General features: G+C 49.3%; 1 protein-coding gene across 1 annotated transcript in view; it reads left to right on the top strand.

Moving 5' to 3' along the window:
• Positions 1–25,020, top strand: part of PREX2 (phosphatidylinositol-3,4,5-trisphosphate dependent Rac exchange factor 2) — a 1,458,907-nt gene that overhangs the window by 873,858 nt on the left and 560,029 nt on the right. The window contains exon 27 of the mRNA XM_069621155.1: positions 23,725–23,904. Coding sequence (XP_069477256.1) covers positions 23,725–23,904 — 180 coding nt within the window. The remainder of the gene's footprint in view (positions 1–23,724; positions 23,905–25,020) is intronic.

Genomic DNA, 25,020 nt, shown 5'->3' on the forward strand with positions numbered 1-25,020 from the left:
GAAAAGTCCTCACTTGGATCCATGCCAATGACACTTAGCTCGACCTCCCCCTCCCACATAGACACTAGATGCCTGCAACCAGCTGAATGACATCCGATCAACTAGACTGAACCGTAGTTCCGCATTTCTTTATTTCGTTGATCTAACGTGAACTGTATAAACTGCACTTTTCTTGATTTAATTGCGAACTGCATAACGTGTATTTCTCCTGTAACTAAGTTCTTAAGCAATCTTGTACTGTTTGCGCCCGGGTTTGGTTCTGCGCTATACCAAATAAACAAACAAACAAACAAACAAGAATATCAGAGTTCGGGAGGATATCTCGCGCTCACACCAATAAGTTTTTTATGAAACCTATTATCACTGTTACTAAAATTCCTCAGGATAGGTTCAAAAAAGTCTTCAAGTTACACAATGCTCGTCAATTCAATATAATTTAATTTATCTTCCAAGGTAAAGAACAGCCGACACGTGTTTCGACCCTTGGTCGTTATCAAGGCCTCTCTATGTCATTTAGTAATATCTTCCATCCCTATGTTGTAGACCCTGAAAATCTATGTTCTTAGAATACCAATTGTTCCAATAGTCTTTATATTCGAAATGTTTTAGGTCCAAAAATGGCTTTCACCTTTACATGGGCTGAATCCCAGAACCTCGTTATGCTAAGAGGCCTTGATAACGACCAAGGGTCGAAACACGTGTCGGCTGTTCTTTACCTTGGAAGATAAATTAAATTATATTGAATTGACGAGCATTGTGTAACTTGAAGACTTTTTTGAACCTATCCTGAGGAATTTTAGTAACAGTGATAATAGGTTTCATAAAAAACTTATTGGTGTGAGCGCGAGATATCCTCCCGAACTCTGATATTCTTGTTTACTTTGTACAAACTTTGTGGGAAGTTTGAGGGAGTGATATCACTTGCTGCCGACCCCATCTTTCTTATATATATATTTTTTTGAAGTACGAGAGTGGAAAATAGCGCACGCAATTTGATAGCGATCCCAAAACAAACAAACAATCCTAATCTCTGGCATTGCTCTGGGCAACCCTCCAGACCATCATTCTTCAGCCTGGCAAGCCATTACAGAAGGGAGAAGACGATATGCGAATCAGGCTTTGTCCCACCACAAAATGGACAGTCCAGCCCAAACTGAGATGTCACATCTCTTTCGCACCAGACCACAAGCATACCTAGACAGAGCGCAGAGTTTGTGGCTTGTACATCCTCTATATTTGGGTGTTCATTGGATTCTTCCCTGCTTGATATATTTTCAGCAACTTTTGATTGCTGTAAAGATGTTTCTTGTGCAATAAAATCTTGAAATTGAGCCTTCTGCCATCCAGCGACATCCAGTCTGGTAACGTGTGTATCGTTTACAGCATGCAAGCTTCTGACTTTTCATCTGTTACCCTGGTGGGCTGCCAATGTTTAATTGTTTTGGAACAGCGAAGCATTGGACAGGAAACCGGATCCCGAGAGGCTTACTTGAAAGATCCGTTCAGGAAGGGGGGAGTGGTGAAATGGAGGCCAGGATTACCAGGGTGTGAACTGTTGATAGAGTACACATTGTTCTGGACAGGAAAAAAGGGCAATCTCAGCTGAGGTACGGTGGCGTGTGGGGCGGGAAATTTGATGTGAAGCGGTGGCAGTGAAGCGGGGAGTGTTCCAAAGCACTTGGGGCCAGATTATCTAACATGTCCACCAGTGCTAAAAAGCGAGCACATGTTTTGATAATATGGGAGGGAGCAAACAGGTTTTGTCACAATCCGATTTATCTAAAAAACCTTTGCTAATAGGGCACAGCAGAAATCAAACTGTTTTTGTACTATGTTTGCTCCATGACAAATTACAAGATTTCTTTTCATTTCACTCTGCAAACAGTAAATAAAGCAGCCTGTTTCAGTTTTGCCTTTGTGAAAACATTTTGAGATAATAACAAGTTGGAGATAAATGTGTTTGCTACATTCTGTGTTACTGAAGCAGCAAAGCTGGCGCGAAACATTCAGTGACTCCATTTGTGCGCAAGCATAACGATTTGATAATGTGGAGATGCAGAGGAGACATCCATGTTTCCCTGGTATTGATGGGTCTGTGTTAGTGATTATGGCATTGTAGTTACCGAATTTATGGTTGATGACATCATATAGATAGGTTACTATCACGCTCCACTTTACACATTTATGTATTTGTTGTATTTATATATAATGTGATTAGCTTAAAATAAACTTTTCACATATATTTACTTAATTTAACATAACCATGACAAACAATTTAAAACGCATCAATAATATAGAGGAATACTAAGAGTAAAAGCCCACAATTCAAAATAACTAAACCTAAACCCTTAACTTTCAATAATTCAATTAATTCACTCTAAAACAAAATGTCATTAATGCATGCTGAAACCTTAAGAGTTGTCCATTACAAAATCAAAAGACCACCAGCCAAACTCTGTACAGGGCCACATTCAGTGACTTATTTCGGGTACTAATACAGAGATAGTCACTGCTTCTTATTGAATCAGAGTCCTGAGCGCAGCTGCCCAGCAGGCCCACATACAACGACGCCATGGGGCAGATTCATGGAACAAATGTGCGCCGAAAATCTCAGCGCAAGCTAGCACAAGCATGAAAAAGCAAGCGCACGCGTGCGATTCAAGAAAGGGCCTGCGCGTGTTTTCCCCTGGATGTGCGCCAAATCCATGCGTGGAGCACACGGGCGCACACGTCATTGCAACATCCCGAACGCTGTGTGCGATGCGCACAGGGAAAGCGCAAAACGTTGGCGCACACACCAAAAAGGGGACGGGACACGGGGGCGTAACACGCGTAATGGGTAACAATGCGTGAAAAAGAAGGCGTAACCGGGGAAGTACTGCAGGGAAATCGACGGAATGCCCACATGCACGCGACCAACACGTATTCATGGAATCGAATACGGGAAACACGCGCACGCTAAAAAACGCGCACAGGCATCAACATGTCCGCCACAGGAAGGCAGCTATGATCAATGCACCATTTGTCGCAGCACTGATCGTGGGACACCGCAGGAGGAGGAGAATAGCCAGGGGCCGCATTTTTTCCCCCCGGACCAGCCTTTTTGGGATTCCTGATGACCAGGTCTATGGCAGGTATAGGTTTCCACCTCGTATCATCCTAGACCTGGTCAGGGAGTGGGAAGATGACCTTACATCTCCTACCCTGTGCTCCCAAGCATTGAGCCCCTTGGAGAAGGTGCTCAATGTCCTGCATTTTTTGGCCACTGGGTCATTTCAGCGGACTACTGCCATAGTGGTGTGGTCTCACTGGCCACGCAGTCACGTGGCCTACACCAGGTATTGGCAATCATGACTGCGCACCCCTCAGTCCGCAGGCACATATACATACATGCCCAGAACACCCGCAGAAAGGCAGGCCGTGGTCCAGGACTTTTACAGGGTGGCACACTTCCCCAAAGTGCCCGGTGCCATAGATTGCACCCATGTGGCCCTACGTCCACCTAGGGACACAGAGCACATCTATAGAAACCGCAAGCACTGGCATTCCATCAATGTGCAGGTCATATGCGATGCAAAGGGAATCATCACCTCTGTCTATGCAAACTACCCTGGCTCTACCCATGACAGTTTCCTATACAGAATGTCCGCCCTGAGCCGGGCCCTGGAAGCTGGGCAGCATGGCGACACATGGCTCCTAGGTGAGTACAAATGCCCGTGCACATGCATGCATGTCACACACAGACAAATACACAAACCCTAATAATCACAACCATTATCACCACCCCAGGGGACAGTGCCTACCCTCTGAGCAACCACATGATGACGCCAATCCGGAACCCCACCACACCACCCCAGGTAAGGTACAACGCTGCCCATATTGCAACCAGGGGCATAGTGGAGCGCACATTCGGAGTGCTCAAGTCACGCTTCCGCTCCCTTGACCGCTCTGGCGGGCAGCTACTATGTGCCCCCCCAGTAGTGTGCAGGATCATTGTGGCAGCATGTGTCCTGCACAATGTTGAAACACGGCAGGGTGTAGCGGTGGACATGGTGGTGCCCCCACATCCCCAACCACAGGCACAGGTGCTGCCCATTGGAGGGGATAGGGCACGTGGCGAGGCAGCCCGGACCAGCTTGTGGCCACATTTTTACCTAAACTCCCACCCCTGCGGAGTGCACACAGGCCTGGCACATACCAGGTGACAATCGATGATGACAAAGAGACAGTCAACTGTCACAACCTTACCACCCTGAGAATGTTGCCATGGAAGTGCTACATTGTGTGCATCCCTAGCTACTTAAAGCTAAACAATCCTGTGTGACCAAAAGGAACACATGTAAGGTGTGTATCACACACCCCCGCAAAACAGGCCATGATAATCCCTGGTATGTCACCCAAACCCTCCCAACCCTCATCACCCTTGCCTGCCACACATAGCAATACCAAAAGGCCAACAAATGACCAATAAGATCCAAAGTGACATGTGATAAATGGAAAGTGGCTCCAGACAATAATGCCTGACATAGAATCACATGAAAGGACTGACCAACAACCTCCCACACATACCAAGTCATACACAAATGCATTTCACCCGTCGTAGCATGAACATAACACTGAATGCCTTTTCACATGCACATTGTGCAAGGCAAAATCCCTAGTCCTGAACCCGTGTGCTGTGTGTGTCTCCTGCAACACACTGCTCAGCACACAGCACAGTGAACAGCCATTGTGTCTGAGATACACCTTGAGCCTCACATGAAAAGGACAAATTCAAAAAATAACTTATTGACGCATGTACAGGATCCCCAAATGGCCATAGATCATGTGTGGCAGGAACACAGCGGGCCCCAGAAGGCAATCTGTGTGCACCTGTGGCCATGGAAGGGTGGATGTACATGTGGTGGAACATCGTGCAACTGTGTGTGTCAGTAGGGACATGCACTAAATACATGCATGTGAAATCAAGTGCTCCTCAGTGTCCTGTACACATCACATGTGAACATTGCCCATGTGCACACCCCAGCATGTCAAACCACACCAATCCACTCACACCTGAAAAGTAAAGACAACACAGGAACAGGCATTGACCAGCAGAACACATTATGTACATAGTACCCCACAATTACAATGTCAGAGTGCCCAAAACACTGTAGCCGAAGCCAACTTTCCAACAACAAAAGGCCCTCCCACCTTCACACATCACCATGACCTACTGAAAAACTGTGTCTGGGGTATGTAGCCTTCTCCCTTCAAGTATACCTGGCCACAGCATCACCCTACCTCTTGGTCTTCATGTTTCACCTTGTGTGTAAATAGGGTCCAGCCCCCTCAGAGGCCACCTTGACTGGCAAAAAACCCAAATCGCAGAGAACTCCAAGGAGCCAAACCCACAAACCATGGAAAAAGTGTGTAGGCAACCATAAACCCTGGAAGAGTCTCCAGTAGATGACTTGAAGTAGCAGAAATTGTCCAAGCACATGTCCAAGCACAATGATAAAACAACCAAGGTAGCACAGTTCAACAATGCCACAACAGGATGGGTACCATGTTCGGTACAAAACATACAAGGATGATGCACCAACTGATGGGTACTGTCACAGCTCCGGTGTCCAGGGGCAGGAGTGGCACGAACCAACTACCCCCTCTGTTGTCTTGGCACCTGCAAGGTCAAACTTATACAGGCCTCTGAGACCCCGGTGTGGAAGGAGGGTCAGGGATATGTTGTTTGGACAGGCATTGGTATTCAGGATAACCGGAAAGAGGGGCAGGAGAGGGGAGTAGGTTTGTCAAGGTAAAGTAGGGAAAATACAAAATAAAACTATTGACAATAACACATACTCAATCAGACAAAACATGTTCATCATGCACATTGTACCAAATGAGTCAAATGCAAGTCAAAGAGAGACTTATCTCTGGGGTGAGTGCTGGCCTCCTGCCTGCGCACTCTCAGGTCCGGTAACAGGAGCAGGTCAATGCTGCAAAGAGAGTGTGAGTCACTAATCTGTGTGTGTCTACAACACACACACACGTAATACCATAAATGCCCCAAAGTAAGTGACTCCTCCACAAACTAACACTCTTGTCTGCTGCTTTGTACCCATACGTTAGCTTGCCCCTGTGAAGGTCCATACACTGTCAATGGAGTAAAGCAGGCGCACGTGGTTGTGCGGAAAATGGAAGACCAATGCGTCAAGAATCACACATCATACAATGGTCCCTGGGTGAACAGCTATACGCGTATAGCAAGGTGCGACTCAAGTTGTGTAATGGCATCCGCAGATTAAAATAGGTATTGCAAGTGTCAATTAGCACATGTAAATGACAGGCACTGCACACAAGTCTGTGCCTCGTTGTGTGTCCCTGTGCGCTGCTTCATTTACCGGCTAGGAACGCTACTGCACCAATGACTCTGCTTCTGTGGATCAGGGTGGAGCAGAGGATATGTGCGACTGCCCCTGCGAGTGCCCCTGACAACTTGGTAAGCAACTTGCCATTTGTCCCCAACGCATCATAGCTGTACTGTGTGCTTCAACAACAATATCTGTCCTAGCTTCCCATCAGTGGTGCTACATAGCATGCATGTGCAAGTGGCCTGGTGGAAGCTTGGCTGCGGTGTGGCCCCCTTGTGATACTCACCTTGCCTGGAGCTCCTGGAAACATGTCTGCTTCTGTTGGCCGTCTGAGCACAAGCCCTGTGGCACTGCTTGCGCACACATGTGCATGTCTGGCCCACCGAACGTGGCCAGCTGTATGTCCTACAATGGCCCATGTCTGCTGGCAAAGGTGGTCTGGAGGCTCATTCTCCTGCAGAAAGGGCACAAAACATATACTTAATGCAGGAAAGTTCCCTGTGTGTGTCTCTTCATGCTGGTTGTGACTGGGCCATGTCAGATACCTAGATCAGAATTCCTCCCACCATCAGTGTGACTTTGACAGGCAAAGGGTGCCGCCACTGTCTACAGCATGAAGTGCATGAAGCACATGTACAGGAAATAAAATAACAGCACAATGTATATCAATCAATAGACACATCAGTCATGAACCCACCAAAGTCTAATGCAGACATGCCCTGGATAAAACCCCCAACAATCCCCACTAGGGGTGTTAATACAAGTAGTACAGCAGCAGACAGGCCACAAATATGACAGTCCAAAGCCCTTGTGCAAATGACTGTAACACCGAACCATCCTTGCGAGCCCATGGATGAGGGAAGCAGGAGTGGCCTATGTGAGTCAGGACCCAAAGCTGCAAACACATACATGAGACAAGCTTGAAGGGCCCAGCTGGAACAGACAGTGGATGCTTTCAAAAGCCACAAAGCACCACACCGTCACATGAATGCACAATAGACAAGCAATTTTAAACTATATTAACTAATTAAACTAACTATAAAAAACCTACATTACCTAATTAAACTATCAAAAACAATGTTAACTAACTAAACTAAAATTAAAAATCAAAAATGGCCACATACGACCCGGGGGGGGCACCCAGGAGGGCGAAGGTACAGGGTGCAGCTCAACACCCACATGCGATGATGTTGAGTCAAAAAAAAAACCTCAATGGGCTCAACGCCTGCACAGCCCGGCCTGTGTGGGAGATATCTCGTCGTCCAAGTCAGCCTCTTCCTGAAAAGGTAGACGTGGTACAGGAGCCTGACCATGCCTAGGCGCAGCTTGCCCCTCGTCGGCAGCAAGTCTGCTGGATGGGTGAGCCTGGTTCTGTGTGGCGATGACACGTAGGTCAGCATGCAGAACCTCTCGTGATACGTGTGCTTCCTCTTGCAAGGTAGCACATGTAACACGGAGTTCTTCCTGCGTGGCCTGGCTGGACAACTGATGCACCTCCCGGCAAGCACTTAGCTCAGCCGAGATGGTACACTCAAGCTGTGCAAACCTCTCCTCTGACCGCTCCCTCTGGGACATCAAGAGGACACCCAGAGTGGATCTGAGGGATGCATACTCAGCCCTAAGGGCCTCCATGTGTGTCTCTGCGTGAGCAGCAATTGCTTGACGCAAAGACAACATTTCAGCCTGGCTTGCCCTGTCTGACGCTGCCATGCCCAGGCTGAGCGAGCGGGCCGTGGACTGTGCCGCCCGCTGCTGGAGAAGCATCTGCCTAGCAGGGGGGAGCACGGATTGGGCCACACGCTCCATGCTCACAGCAATGTTTTCCATAGCTGCCCCTGACGTTCTGAATTGGCAATCATGTCTTGCTCCCACTCAGTATAGCTCTGTGGCGCACGGCCACCACATTGCTGGGCTTGACACCTACGGGTCCCAAGGACCGGCCGTCCTTGTCGAGTTGGCACCACCCGCGGCTTCAGGACTACATGCCCCCGTCGATGTGATGTCCTAGACACATCAGTGACTGGTCTGGAGGGTGACCCTGTGTCCCGATCTACCACTGGCGGAGGTCCCACCACCGTCTGGCCCCTCAGTGCAGGTGTTGCGGACAGAGGAGCGTCCACATCAGAATCACTCACCCCAGACAAATGGACCCGATGCACATCCAACTTGACATTGTCGTCAGAGTGATCGTCCGGGCTTGAATCATTGCCTGCCACAGACTAGATGGTCTGTAACACATGTGCGTTTTCGTGGTCTACCACCCCACAACCCCAACTTGTGCCGGGTTGCTGGTGTGATAGCAAACCTGTGTTGGACATGACAACACCATCCTCTGGCTCCATTGCATCATCATCTGGTCGTGGAGAAAATGTACATTAGCACACATGCCAGAAGCACATAACACACACGCAGACATCACACAGACTGACAACACATGAAGCACACATGTCACACACCAATGTGAACCTGGCATGCATGCAAGGTCACTTTGACATAGCATCAGGGACTAGGCATGTAGAACGGCGGAACACAGCTCAGAAGTGGGTTGATGCAGTGCAGGACATGTGTGTGTTATCCACTATCTACATGAACAAGTACATCATGATGTGTATCAATTGACTTAAAGGCAGTGCAAGGGCAAGTTCAGGCATCACATGCAATGTGCATGCATTGTGTTGCATGGCTACAAACAACCCCCCCTAAGTGAAAATATAGGGATACATTGCAAGGCAGCGAAAGGGCAACCAGGGACCTGTGCATTGGCAGACAGTGCTGTCTAGCATCAATTGCATCATCTGAGTCAACTGACAACACAGCAGATGATGATGGGACAGAAAGCAGGACATATGATGACCCCTCAGTAGTACAGACATGTGTGCAGAAGCCCCTACACCAGTTGAACAGAGTCAGTGGGCCTAAAACGGGGGGAGCCCTGTGCCCTGCACAGACTTTGACACCCTAAACATGTGTGTGGTGCAGGACTGAGCCAGAGTGGGCATGGAATGGATGATCAAAAGCAAAGAAATGTAGGTCATCCAGGACATGTACTACAATGATCATCCAGTCAAGGACACATAGGGGCATGCATGGAATACACATGGAACTCATGTCCCTGCAGAGCATCTGCCATCTGCACAGTCCAAGTGAGACAACCGGCATCAAGTGCAGAGGATGTACACCACTGCATGTGTCTGGCAGGTTGGCTGGTGGAAGTTTGCATGTACACAGGAGTCTTGAACAGGCCATTGCAGTACACCAACGTGATGCACACCTGTGCAATGTTGTAATTGGGGCGCAGGGTTGGTGGAGGGTCAAGGGAGCATGCCTACGTAGAGTACCCGCATGCATGCAGAGGACACATGCACGTCAGTCATACAATGACATAGTCCCAGTGCAGAGAGGAAACACACCCCAGGCTACATGCAGAAGGGCCATTGAGCTGGGACATGGACTGTATGGGCAGCTGGGTGACTAGCATGTGATTAGGGTGCAAGTGTGGTTGTGAGGACAGTCCCCGTCTGTTCTACATGTCCACTATCCTGCACAGCAGGCATGTATCATAGAAGCATTGTATTACTTGCACATGAGAACCATGTACACCTGACATGCTGTGGCAGTCAAGCACAAAACATCACACAAGCAAAACACACATGTCGTCGACCAACAGGCAACAACACTCACTGGACGGGGCATCAAAGTCCGGCATCTCTCCCACTCCTTCGACCAATTCTGTTGGTATGAACTCCGCAACGAGTGCCTCGCGCGGAGTGAGCTCTTCCTCCTCAGGGGCTGGCCCACCGCCAGTCACCAGAGTCATGTTGTAATTTGAGGCACACTTTGCCTTACTGCTGCATTTGAGGTAATTCCAACACTTTTTGCACTCTTGCGCTATGCGCACCTCATGGCCGAATGCACTCACATCATCCGCAACTTGCTTCCAGTGGGTGTTACGATGGGCAGCCGTAGTTTGACAATTCGGCCCCACTAGCGTGTCACAGTTGTGTTTCGGCACGTAGTCCATGAGGAAGTCCAGTTCCTGCTTGCAGAAAGGCTTCTTCCTCGACGTGCTGGAGGCCATAGCTGTGTCTGGGGTCCCAGCAGCTACTGCTGGTGCAACCTTCCTCCTCTTGGACGCTAGTCCAGACCCTGGCTGGAAAATGCTGCATTGATTAGTATGGGCAGTGGCGCTGGTGGAATGAGCCGAGGGAGTGGCAGGTGGAACATGGAGTGAAACCCTGACTTGCGTCAGTGGCTGCTGGGTGCCCTGGAATGGACCATGCGCAGCAACATCCGCTGTGCCAGGGTCATTGACCGGGACTGGGGTTGTGTCGGCTGCATCTGCCCCTGCACTTGCCAACACCCATCTGGTTGGGGCAGCAGATGACATTGCTGCCCCAGGGACACGTGCCTTGATTCTTCCATGGACTCTTCAAGTGCCAACGCAGCATGCGCTGGCAGACCCTGAGCCTGGGTGGTGGTATCCACAGCTGTACCTGCAGTTACCACTAGCTTTGGGCCCAAGACAGTCGATGAAACGGACTGCCGGGCCACATGGGCACCAGTGTCAGATGCAAGAACTGCATCTCCTGGAGCCGCAGGGGGTGGTGGCATGACTGGTGGCATGACTGCACCAACATGTCGCACAACATCGTGCCGAGCTGGCACACCCCTGCCTCTTCCCCCTCTGCAGCCACCCTGGACAACCTGGAGTCCCCCTACTCCCTTGTCACCCAGCTGAGGCGCCCCTCACCTTACGTGGCCTCCCAACCATGGCACAGATGGAGTAGTGCCGGCACAGATGGAGTAGTGCCAATGGGAGGTGTACACGACAATTGTCCTGGGCAATTGGGGTAAAGGGGGTGGATACAAGATGTTAACAGCACCCCTGCACCTGCAAGGCTGTATGTGATCCTGGTGATGAAGTGATGGGTCAAGCAATGCTCAGGCACCCTAAAACTGCAGTAAAACCGTGCACGCAACCCCCTTTAGCCCACGTGTGTGGAATTAACCTCCCGCAGTACGCGGTGGCACCCAGGGACACGAAAAACATGTACGCGTGGGACACGCAGGATACTATGACCTCGTAAATGGGTATGCGATACACACGGGCACCCGCAGTGGGAAAAAAATAGCGTGCGCGACTCACCGTCAGACTAGCGTGATAATGAAAAACACGCATAGCCAATACCCCCGCCAAAAGAAGAGATACGTCCTTGATCCGCTGTGAAGTTGTGATGGCACGCAAAACAACACGAAGTAGCAATACACACGTCGGTCTCCACGAAAGGCACGTACAGTGAACTGCGTGCTGAGGGACACACGTGCGCGTCACTTCTCTTACACGCTTAGGCCCTTTCCTCAGATCACACGCATTCTTTTTTCACGTGCTGATTCACTACGCACCCCTCACGAGGGGAACGCCTGCGCACGCAATGTCACAGACACGCTTACGCGCTAAGGGCCTTTCCTCGAATTACACGCTGACGTGCAGTTTTTTCACTTGCCAAATCACTCCGTATCAAGCTGGTCACACGACAACACACAGAAGACCACGCTCCTGCCCAGAAGGCCATTTTCCTGCCTCCCACGAGCCATCTGCTGCTGCCTGCCTGCCTGCTGCCACCGTTGCCTGCCATTTGGTGCCTGCACATCTGCCATCTGCAGGGGTCCAGTTGCAGTGACCACCCCTGCTGGAACAGAAGACTCCCAACTGGTGTTCCATCATTCCACAGCCCAGCCCCAGGACCCAGTTGCCCACCCATACCTGCCTCGGGGGTTGCCATGTCCGACACAACACCTTCCGGCACCAGTGGCAACCCCCAGCCAGAGAGGCAGAGGGCTGGCAGCTTCACTTCCAAAGAAGCTGGCATCCGGGTGGAGCAAGTCCTGGGGCAGTGTGATGCCCTCTTCACACCAATGCGCACCGACAAGGAAGGACGGAGGAGGATCTGGACGGACATAGTGGGTGCCATCAACGTGGAGGGGGTGGCTCCCCGAGACCTGAAACACATCCAGAAGCGCTGGGAGGACTACAAGTCCAGGACCCTCAAGAAGGCCCGGCACCTCTTAGAGGCAGAGGATGCAGTGGGACGCCGGGGCCAGTTTACCAACCAGCAGATGAGGGTCCTGGAGCGCATTCGCCCAGTGCTTCGCAACCAGATCCTCAGGATGCAGGCCCGTCTGGAGTCGAGCGGTAAGTGCCATGCATTGCTGTGTGAAACAGGGCATGTTGCAGTGTACTGGTAGTCAGCTACTTGCCTGTATGTGTGACATTGGCATGTATGGATGTGTGTGTGCAGGGACATCATGGTGCTGCATGTGAGACCAGTCATGCGTGAACCACATGGATGGTGCATGAGTTACATTGCTACATGTGGGGCAACATGCGGAATGCACACATTAATGCATGCCTGTCTCTGTTGTTGGACATGGATGGGGTGTGAGAGGTAGGTGCTGCTGTCAAGGACATGTATGGTGTACATGTCTATGTGTCTGAGTAGAGTGTGTGTCACTTGTAAACACCATGGATGCATGACACATGTACGTGACTATGTTGCGATTCACTGAGGCAGCCTAGTCATCCTTGTCTCCACTGTGTCTGGGGTGTACGAGGCCAGATGGATGAAAGTACGGTGATGTGTGTGCATGTGATCAGTATGAGACATGATGCATGTGAGTTTCCAACCACCATCATATGTTTCAACAGTTCTTTGGACATGAATGCAAATGTTCTTTGCATGCGCCATGTCTGTTACTGCATGTGTGTTGCCTGCACTGACCCATGTGTTGTGGAGGTACATGATGGAAGTGACGTTTGACAGTGCCACTCATCTGCTATTGCTTCCAGTCTAGGGGACTATTGTACAGTACCCTGATGCTTATGTTCTATGTCTCCCTCTACACAGCGGCGAGTGAAGAAGAGGGCGAGACGGCGCTGTGGAGCAAAGCGGTGGGGATGCCTCCACCGGCCGGCGATGCAAGGCCCAGTCACCCTCCCAGGAATTACCATCATCCGGGAGTGAGGGGACTGGTGCTGCGTCTGCCACTATGGCTGCAGCGGAAGGGGTGGGTGAGCCCCCACAGGGGCTTGCAACGCAGAAGACGGTGTGGAGCCATCCAGATTGGTGGTTTCCACAGAGGAGGAGGAGGCCGCTACTGAGCCACACATGGGGCCTGGTGGGGGTGGTACCACTTGTGCAAATGGTGTGGCCCAGGGGCAGGGCCAGGAGGCAGCACAGGTCGCCGTGCATGTCACTTTCCCTGACACTGTGACTGCACCACCATGCACCAGCAGGGCTGCCCCATCCCAGGCCCGTCCGCAGGTAAGGGGCAGGTCCATGTCATCTGACACTCCTCTACCGGCGGACAAGGGGACCCGTGACCATACGGACACCGTCCTGATTGGTGTTGCGTTGCGCACCCCTGACATTCGTGATGACGTGCGTGCTTCCTGGGGGGAGCACACACGTCATCATGAAGAGCTGCATGCCAACGTAGCCCAGTTGGGAGGGTCCTTGGTCGGGGGTTTCGTACATGTGTCGAGCACTCTAGCGGCCCACTCCTCCTCTGTGGAGACTATGTGCCAGTCATTCTCCATGCCGTCTTCCGGCCCACATGCCACCAGGGCCCCCTGTGGACCTGCCCTAATCAACGCAGCCAGCTCGGTGGAGATCCCATCCCTGCCACAGTCGGGAGTCAGAGGTCCAGCAGGCGTGGACACCCCGGCAACTGGACCCCAGCAGTTGGAGGATGTGCCGGCAGCATCGGGCAGGGCATGTGCACAACAGCGCCGGTGGATTCCAACAGCCTGGATGCCGTCATGCTGGCAGAGGCAGTTGCGTCGGAGGCAGCGGCAGGCTCAACGTGGGAGGCATCATGGCTTAGGGCCAGCAACACCAGAGGGGCAGGCATCGGCCTGAGGGCAGGAGGACCCTGGAATAGGAGTGTCTTCCGTGTGGCAGCGGTTGGGCCAGCGGATAGATGCGGAATGGTGGCGGGCGGAGTAGGCACGGCTCACTATGGTCAGGGCGGAGAACTCCATGCGCAGGGCGCTGAGGTGGGCTGAGTGCCTCGAGGGAATTCGCAGGGAGTTGGAGGTGGACATGGCGTCATCCCTGTGAGACCTCGGGGCCAGGGAATAGGCCCGCCTCCAGGACGTTAAACAGGAGTTCGATGATGCCCTGGCCCGGGAAATCAACTAGTGAGCCGTAGGACATGCCCGCCACCATTGTATATAGTTAGTTAGTGTTAGGTTTCATTTATCTTTTTATTTCATTTGGGGTGCTTGGACTATGCCCCACCTTCTTGTAGATAGTTCTTTATTAGGTAGTCTTTTTGGTAGGTTTCATTTCAATAGTTGGGCTCATGGACCCTGGATTTGTTATTTGTATATAGTTGAACAGTGGATTTATCATCATTTTTTATTTTTTTCACCATGGAGCAATGGATTTTACTTATTTCTTTCACTTTGGATTTGCTTTGTTGGACGTAGACTTTGGACACATTTTCATTTTGATTTATTTGGATTCTGATTTCATATATTTTTTTTTTTTGGGACATGCTACATTTAATTTATTATTTCCATTATTGTGTGTTTTCATTTGATTCCCTTCATTTTGTCTTCAATACATTTTTGTTTCATACTTCAATGTGTGGTATTCTCTCATTGGTTTCATGCATGTCACGATGTTGGGTGCAGGGGGACATGATTCGGGGCATGCTGGCAGGTGCCCGTCACGGGTGGGTGGGTGACGGTGCAGGAGGACATGAGTCGGGGCCTGCTGGCAGGTGCCCATCACTGCTGGGTGGGTGGGAGTGCAGGGGGACATGTGTCAGTGCTCACTGGTGCATGTTGACATGTGGGCTGGCTGGGGTGCATGCCAAGGGTTGATGGGCTACCTGCGGGGCATGGCCAGGGAGGATGGGCTGCCTGCGGGGCATGGCCAGGGTTGCAGGGTAGTCCCCTGTGGTGTGGGCTGCCTGCAGGGCCTGGGAAGCGGGGAGAGGGCACACCTGGGAGGACCTACACTGCCAATTCGCGTGTGAAACTCCCTGCGCATCCCTCAGAATACACGTACCCCGCTCGCCCAGGAAAATCGCGTGTGAAACTCCACGCGCACCCCTCAGAATACACGTACCCCGCTCGCCTAGCGAAACCGCGTGTGAAACTCCACGCGCACCCCTGAGAATACACGTACCCCGCTCGCCCAGCAAAATCGCGTGTGAAACTCCACGCGCACCCCTCAGAATACACGTACCCTGCTCGCCCAGTGAAATCGCGTGTGAAACTCCCTGCGCACCCCTCAGAATACATGTACCCCGCTCGCCCAGCGAAATCGCGTGTGAAACTCCATGCGCACCCCTCAGAATACACGTACCCCGCTTGCCCAACGAAATAGCATGTGAAACTCCCTGCGCACCCCTCAAAATACACATACCCCGCTCGCCCAGCAAAATCGCGTGTGAAACTCCACGCGCACCCCTCAGAATACACGTACCCCACTCGGCCAGCAAAATCGCGTGTGAAACTCCCCACGCACCCCCTGAAATACACGTACCCCACTCGCCAAGCGTGTGAAACTCCGTGCGCAACTCAGGAATACATGCATGCAGCCCATTCAGCCTCAACATTCCCCACAGGCAGCCCATCACCCCAGTGCATGCCCCCACTGGCTGCCCAAACCACAGGGTGGAGTTTTACATGCAATTTTGCTAACGCAAGAGGGGTATGTGTATTCTGAGGGGTGCATGTGGAGTTTTACACGCCATTTCACTGGGCGAGCGGGGTACGTGTATTTCTGGGGGTGCATGGGGAGCTTCACACGCGATTTCGCTGGGCGAGCAGGTACGTGTATTCTGAGGGGTGCGCTGGGAGTTTGCCACGCGTTATCGTGCTTGGGGGGCTGCATGCTGGTCCACTGGCCTTTATGCCATGTACTGGATTTGTGCGCTGTTCATGGTGCACAGGGCGGGGTTGGGGGCGTAACTGGCGCGATTGCAGGGTCGCTGCGCCACTCTGCGCCACGGCTGCTTTTGGATGTTGAAATCCATGAATACGCTGTGCGCTGAAATGTGTTTTGGCGCACGCGGCTGGCGCAGATTGCCACACACGCACACTGTGCGCCAGCCGCGTGCGCCACTTGTGCGCTGATTTCTTGAATTACCCCCCATGACTTTGCACTCAGTAAGGACACGCCTGGCTGTTTCCATAAAGTTACAAAGTCTGCAGTGTCTCTTAGACCCGGGGATTTTCAATTGGGAACCGATATTGACCATTGCTGGTAACTGATCTGTATGTATAATGAAAATAATAGAATAGATGCGCTTTAAAAGCAGATGCTTTTTAGGAAGAGTTGCACACATGTCTACATAGACACGAAGCCAGGGGGGTTGCTAGGTCTGGAAAAGATCCGGGGCTACGGTAATGTCGGGACTGTCGGGACTCTGGGCTAGCTATAGCCTTTTGGTTGTAGGCCCTGGGCTTCTAACCAGGCTACAACCAAAAGACCCCGAGCTATGCCCCCCACCCCCGCTCCCCGCCGCGCCCCACTTAGCGACGCCCCTGGGCATAGGAGATGCATATTCCCCCCATCAGTCATTCGGTCCGAAGTCTTAGTGAACCTTAACTAATTATACCTTTTTCCACCTGTGTGTTTCTCTATTTCCGTAACTAGGCAACATAGAATGAGGGACGGGAGTGCATACACTGTGTGGGGCAATGAAAAGAATGCAAAAGTAAATATAGCAATACATATTTTCTAAAGACCAGCGTAAAAAAAAAAGAATCTCACTTTGAAAAAATCTTTAAAGAGAATGAAATCTGACCATTTAGACCGTGGGTGTGTGGCTAGCTGCCGCGCTTGAACAGGTGCGCTCAGTATCCTCCAGAAAATGAAACACCACATGAAGCGGAAACACCTCACCAGCACTTTCCGTAGCCTGCCCACCTGCCTCAGTTCCCTATATCTTCAAGCTGCAACTAGATTTCGCAGGAGCTTGACCTCGCTATATGCCGCCTTAGAAAACTCTGACCCTTTTCACGAATGTATGCGCACAAGCCCTTTGATGAGGTCATAGTCACTTTGCTGCTCATATAGTCCTCTTTTGCGTCGTGTAATAGGTCTCTATATACTTTTCTAACCATTGTCTTTTTAGACATGTGCACTCAACCAATATCTGTTTTAAATGGCTCACATACAGAGAGGACCAGGTCCACTGGCCGCCCTTTATTTCAGAGAAAGTGTTTGGGCCTCATTACGAGTCCGGCGGTAACTGAGGCGGTAAAACCACCTGGTTACCGCCGGACTCGTATTACCATTCCGCCTCCATGATTCCCGGAATTACCGGGGCATTACAACCCCGGTTTTCCGGGAATCACGGAGGCGGAATGGTGTTAATCCCCATTCCCATTGAGTCCTATAGGACTCAATGGGAATGCGGATCATGGACACACCGGCAGCATCTCGTAATGCTGCCAGTGTTTCCTCGTCCGCTTGCAGGCGGGCGGTGTTAAACCCGCCAGGTCAGAACATCACCTCCCGCCTGCAGGAGTCGGGATCAGGCGGTCCGGAAAGAACGGTGGCGGCGGGTTTACCGCCACCGTTATTTCCGGATCGCCTGATTTGTAATGAGGCCCTTTGTTTCTCTTGCTCCATCTCTCTTAAATACGAGGTTGAATAGTGCTTGTGGCTTGAGGTTCCATTTGGGCCTCTTCCTATTATCTAACAATAGCTCCACTTCAATTTTTACAAGACAATGAAATGACAGCATTGTTGTCAATATCTCACACAGACTATTCAAGTCTAGAACATCCCCAGATTGTGAGATCAAATCTGTGCAAGACATTGGGCCTCATTATAAGTTTACCGGTCTGGAAACAAGGGTGCCAGTGAGCTCACCGGCACCCTTTTTTCAGGACCGACAAACTACAAGTCTGCCTGCCAGTGCCCCTGTATCCGACAGGTCGGACCCTGCCGGGCGCAGCGGTCACAGTAGGCAGACTTTTGTACAGGAGCACTGGCACCGTTAGTAACGGTGCCAGTGTTTCTGTGTCCCCACTCCCATAGGGTCCCATAGGCCTCCATTGCCCTGATTCACAGATTGTTTTCCTGTGGGATTGCACCATTATCAAATGCTTCTGTGAATCAGGCTCACCTTATATAGGGATTTACAAAGATACCGGCGCCTGACGTCCCAGCCACCAGAATCAGAATGAGCCGCTGGCACCGGGTGGTCAGGGGCTGGTAAATTATTCTGAGTCCGGCTGCAACCCACCATCCTCAGAATGAGGCCCATTGTTTTATGTTCTATAGGGAATACTCTGTGAGAACCTCTTATTACACAATGGTAGTGTCGCTGCATGGGCCTCAGTTTATTGCATTCTGTTGCAGCTGGTTTATATGTCTAGCTGACTTACTGATCATTCTACCGAGAACTTTGTGGGCCTGATTCACACACATTTTTTCAATGGGACTTTCACTTATTAAATCATTTTTGTAAATCAGACCGTGTCTGTCCTTTGGGGAAGTCCGGATAATGCTAAAGTCATCATCCGAATTTACAGAAGTATCCAGAAACCTCTGGTCCCCAAAACTCTCAAAGATTCTGAGATGCCACCATAAAGACCATGCGCCTTTATAAGGATTGTTTGTTTGACACACCAACATCCAGATGAGCAATACATTCGTGTCCTCCTCAAGACCTGCTGATTCTATCAGTACAACGTCTAATCCTCTGGCCAGTAATGAGGTGTGGGTCTGTGGACCGCGCTTCTTGTGCCGCCCACAAAAGCGGCCAGACAGGAAATGCTGCCTACAGAAGCCTTCCAATGGTAGAGGAGGTTGTAGGAGGCGTTGGTAGGTGGGTAGACGAGAGAGGAGGGTGGGGCACAGAGGGGGCAGCAGGTGAGTGGATCATGGGTTGTGTGGGCGAGGAATGTGGCAAGCACACAGTTTACCTGGCAGGTTTGAACTGGCAGTTGGGGCCAGTGACACTGGGTGAGGAAAGGGACATGTTGTTGAGGGTGGCGGCTGTTTGATATCAGAGATATGGGAGAAACCCCTGATGAATGGCATCTGTGCCTAATCGTGGCCCATTTGAGACCACTCCGGTGTGGGCAAAAAATGCAGCATTTTTTAGGAGCAACTCCCAACGGGACTTAGACATAGACGGGTAATATTGCCGATGCCCTTCGAAACAGGCCAGTGTAGCAAGCTGAATAACAAGGTCTCCTCCGTGCTCTAGCACCCCTTCATGACCCCCTAGTTAGCCACAACCTGCTGCCTTCACAATCCCCTCTGAGTTCTTTGTGTTTCGCAAAATCAAATTCTGTCTTTGCGCGAGAGTGATATTACAATGTATGGTGCCGCACTACCCTCACTTTAATTGGAAAAATCATGCAATATTAATTGTTCCTTTCTCTTAAATGCCTTTTCACAGTGTCATATCGTTTTCTGGCCCTCTGAAGCAATGGGCTAATTTAGCATCAGCTAAGTGTTTTCAGATTGCACTTCTTTAGCCTCGCGTGAACCAATCAAAGTGCTAATCCTATCTTGGTAACTCAAAGCGCAAGTGATCACTGCGTGTGGGGGCATGACCTAGTTGGGAGTTGGCATGGTGTTGGGGCATCCGGCTCAGCATTTCCTTTGAGGTCAAGGGGACAATAGCGCCACTCAAGGGCATCTACACCAACATGGTGCTCAAGGGGTGAACACCAGCAAATGTACCATTGGCATCTAGATCAGCATGGCGACGTGGGGCGTCAGTGAAATATTGGTCTGAGAGTATGAATATATTTTGTGGCCTCTTGTTAGGCTGAAATATGGTTGATAATGCACCCATTTAATCAAAAAATATAAATTGCATGACAGGTGTCTGCCAACTTTAGCGAGTGCTTTCATTATGCTTCATGGGTAGTGTAATCCACTAGTGCATTCACTGGCATGCCACATATTCTTCCGTCTAGTGACCGCCGCAGGATACTTATACTTTGCCAGTGTATTCTTGATCTTCCTGCCCTCAACGATTTTGTTTGATTCAGTACTATCATCTTGCTATATATGCCATTGCATAGTACTATCATCTGGCTATACATGCTATTACATAGTACTATCATCTGGTTATATATGCTATTGTATAGTACTATCTTCTGGCAATATATGCCATTACATAGTACTATCATCTGGTTATATATGCTATTGCATAGTACTATCATCTGGCTATACATGCTATTACATAGTACTATCATCTGGTTATATATGCTATTGTATAGTACTATCTTCTGTCAATATATGCCATTACATAGTACTATCATCTGGTTATATATGCTATTGCATGGTACTATATTCTGGCAATATATGCCTTTGCATAGTACTATCATCTGGCTATACATGCTATTACATAGTACTATCATCTGGTTATATATGCTATTGTATAGTACTATCTTCTGGCAATATATGCCATTACATAGTACTATCATCTGGTTATATATGCTATTGCATGGTACTATATTCTGGCAATATATGCCTTTGCATAGTACTATCATCTGGTTATACATGCCATTGCATAGTTCTATCATCTGGCTATATATGCCATTGCATAGTACTATCATCTGGTTATACATGCCATTGCATAGTTCTATCATCTGGCAATATATGCCATTGCATAGTACTATCATCTGGTTATATATGCCATTGCATAGTTCTATCATCTGCTTTTATTTGCCATTGCATAGTACTATCATCTGGTTATATATGTCATTGCATTTTCCCTCTGAAGAAACCATTTCCAGTTGGCATCCTATTGGATCAATTCCCAAATGAGAATCTTTGAGAAGACAAACGGGAATGCCCATCTCATTCTCTTATATAACACTTCAAAAATATCTGAATGAAATGCACCCTGTGAAAAAGGCACAGATTATAACACCTTGGGCCTCATCACGAGTTTGGCAGTAACCCTTAAATCCGGCGGTAGCGCTATTACCGCCGGATTTAAGGGTCCGCCAAATCAGGGCTTCGGCGGATTTCTCCCCAGCTCTGAGCTGGGGGGAAATCCGCTGAAAATCTGCACTCATACCGCCGGCGGGAAATCCGCTGGCGGTATGAGCACGAAATGTCCCCATTGAGCCCAATGGCGAATGGGGCATTCCTGAATGGGCTCAATGGGGAATGAGGAAATCCGCCAAACCCGTGATCCGGCTCTAATAGCGCCGGTGGGTTTGGCGGTAGGGCAGATAGCGCCAGCGCTATTAGCGCCGGCGTTACCGCCCAACTCGTGATGAGGCCCCTTGTGTCTCCCTATGTCTTCCTCTGGGGCCTCCTGCACTTCCCAGTGGGTGTCCCGGCACATAGGGAAACCTATTTAAATATGTTGGCCCTCGCAACATTTGCTACTTGATCTTGGTTATCTTTGCAACAGTAATGATTGGCACCACTGCTCTAGCAGTCCTGCAATCCTAATTGCAAGCTCTACTGCCAACCTCCTAACGCATGGTCATTGCCATCTGCCTGATCAGCGGACCCTATCATTGTGTCTCAGGAAACCCAACTGCTCTAAATGTGACTTCAAGTCACACGCGTGCCCAACTTGGCCAATTGTTTTTGCAGCACCCATTCAGCCAAAGATGTCATGCCCCTTTCAGTTACTTAATGTAGCGCACCATCTTTCAATTCAAACTACTTGGTTTCACATTGCCAGCTGACTGACCCCTATACCCACCTCACCTCCTTCAAACATTCCCGACTCAGTTGGCACCTTAAGAACCAGCCAGCCACATCTCCACTAGCCTATGCATGACTGATGCACAACATGTTGTCCTGTGCACACATCCTTCACACTAATTCCAGACCTACACCTCAAAGTGCTTGATGGGGAGCGGCTCAGCACGTTCTCATCCGGTGTAATGTCTGCAACTAGAGCTACAATGCTCCCCCCTACTGCTCCTGTCTGCACAGCCACTGCAAAACAACCACACTCCTCCCCACACAACCGCAGCCCTCTGAGTGCTGCATAGATCCACCACCTTTGGGAATTCGTGGGATCCGCTACACACCGCTAATTACTCCAGATATGGCTCCCAGATCAAGATGTCAACTGGCCATTTCCCGTAGGTGGCCTTTGTCAAACAACTCCCTCACTGCCCCTGGCATTTCTTGCAAAATGTTCCCATGTCATAGCATGTAGTGCAGCTTCCCACAAACCTATTTACACAATTATGTTTTGATCTCAGTAATCACTCGTTTCTAGCCACATCGGGAGGAAGTCTTGACTCCAACATTCTTTCTCAGATGCCCTCATCATGCCTCCCGTTTTATGTATTCTTAAGGTTTATAGTGATAGCATTGAATGCAAAAGCATCGAATAAAATGCATCACAAAAGCATTTTTTAAATCTATTTTTTTAATGGGGGGTCCCCCAACCCTGTTCTTTTACCCCTTAAACCCCATTATAATAAAACTAAAACCTTTACCTTTAAAAAAATTAATTCTTTCAATGCTTTTGCATTCAATGCTTTTGCATTTTTGCATTTGATGTTTTGTATTCGAGGGAATCACTGGATACCATTCTTAACAATGAGAACATATATGATGGCCAATTGGAGGTGCCCAGTGAGCAACCATTCTCACTTATTTATCATCAACGGAACCGAGGATAGGCACAACGTACGCAGCCCTTAGGCCGGGGTGAACCGGGATCCAAAATAGGCCCTGGAAATGTTTTTTAAAGTGTCCCCATACTACACGGTATGAATCAGGTCAAACCCCTTTCTTGTAGGAACATTTGGAAATAAAATAGGTAACCACAGGAAAGAGGCCCTTGATGCTGCGGTCCACTGGAAAATCTCCAGAGGTCCCTGTAGGACTGTCCACCTCTGCCTTTGGATCAATAAGGCTGTATTCTTCAACAGACCGAAGTGGCGGAAATCATGGGCCATTGTGTAGTATTAAATTCCAATGTCAGCTCCTGGCAATTCATTCTTGCTCTAGGCCTTGTGTTACTTCAGCAAGCAGCTCCCTCTTCATATAATACCTACAGCCAATAGGGATGGGTATATGTGCTTGGTTGTTCAACTCAATGGTGCTGTTTAGAAGTCCGTATTAAAGTTACAACGAACAGGCATGGGGACATTTGCTTGGTTGTTCCTCTCAATGGCACTGTTTAGAAGTCAATATTAACGTTACAGCCAACAGGCATGGGTCTCACTGGTGCTGCTTAGTTGTCAGTATTTAAGTCATACCCCTTGTATCATAAGATGGATTGCTCAATTTCACTGAAAAGCCCTGGTGCATAAATGCTAGCCATGCTACATTGTCTGATAATCTAGTTTGGAGATAAAGCAATTTTGACTCACTTTGTCTTCACGCTATTTCAGTCTTCTGTCTTCAATAACGTACTCTCCTCGACCAGAGCGGAAAAGGCCAGAGTCCCTCATAACGGCAGACAACGACAACGAGAGGGGGGAGAAGAACGGAAAGAAGGTTTGCTTCAATGTAGCAGGAGACGAGCAGGAGGATTCTGGCCATGACACCATCAGCAACAGGGATTCCTACAGGTAAACCACTGCCCTTTGTGATGCCAAACAGTGTGAAAGTCACTCCTATATCGAGTGCAGATACAAAACATCAAATATGTTACATGTAAATGTGCTGGGTATATATCCCGTACGGATATTCTGAAATCCTGACTGTATTTTATTATCCAGTAGTGAATGAGAAGGGCGCTGTACAAGACCCCTTATATTACATGATATCAACTCTACATGTTGCAGCTCTGAGATCGGGATCACTTTGCAGGGAGACAGGGCCTGAGACACAAAGATCTTCACTGGGGCAAATCAGAGGATGTCAGTGCAAATGCAGTTCACAAAGATTCGCTCAAGGGCATCTCAGAGAAGCTCCTAGCAGCTCTAATTTTCTGTAGTGTCAGGCTTTGTGAATCAGGTATTAACTAGCAGAGCACATTTGAGATGCCAGGGACTCTCCTGATTGGCTCCAGTGCAAATCTTTGAGAATCTGTCCCAAAGGGTTTTGTGTCCCAAACACTTGAGCGACCTTTTTTTATGCAGACCATTATTTGGGGAGTTTTTCTAACGTCCCATTTGGAGGTAAAACTTTAGAAAGCAATCCCAGTGGTTTGTAGATCCCCAACTCTTAGTATCAGTCCGTACAACTCTGAGAACTTGGTAGAGTGGCATAGCAGCCAGGCTCATCTTAAGAGGAATATATGAGCTGCAGGTAAGTACACTGAACCTAGTTAGAAATGCACTTCAAAGAAACACACATAAATTGATTTTAAAATATAGATTTTTTCTATTTAGAGAAGAGTCACTGTTAATGCTTAGCACAATAAACCAACACACACAGGTATACTGTTAATACTTTCAAAGGGTCACTTCTTATTTGGTAGCTGCTGGATGCATACAATGGTAACAGGCGTTTGACAGCTATATCGGTAATACTGCACATCCACAAAGTAATACAGTATTTGTATTTAGTCTGCATACACAAATAAGAAAGTGATTTTTGGGAAGGAAAACAGTTGGTTAGTGTTATCCTAGCAGAGGTTCACGTTCTAAAGGCAGTTTTGTGGCACAGCAACTCTTTCAAATTCAAAAACGCAACCCTAGCTAAAAGGCAGTTCGTAGTGGCTTAAAGTCTTGCACAGCAGT

The sequence above is a fragment of the Ambystoma mexicanum genome, chromosome 5q, assembly GCF_040938575.1.
Source record: "Ambystoma mexicanum isolate Mex_15411 chromosome 5q, UKY_AmexF1_1, whole genome shotgun sequence".
NCBI classification, from domain to species: Eukaryota; Metazoa; Chordata; class Amphibia; order Caudata; family Ambystomatidae; genus Ambystoma; species Ambystoma mexicanum.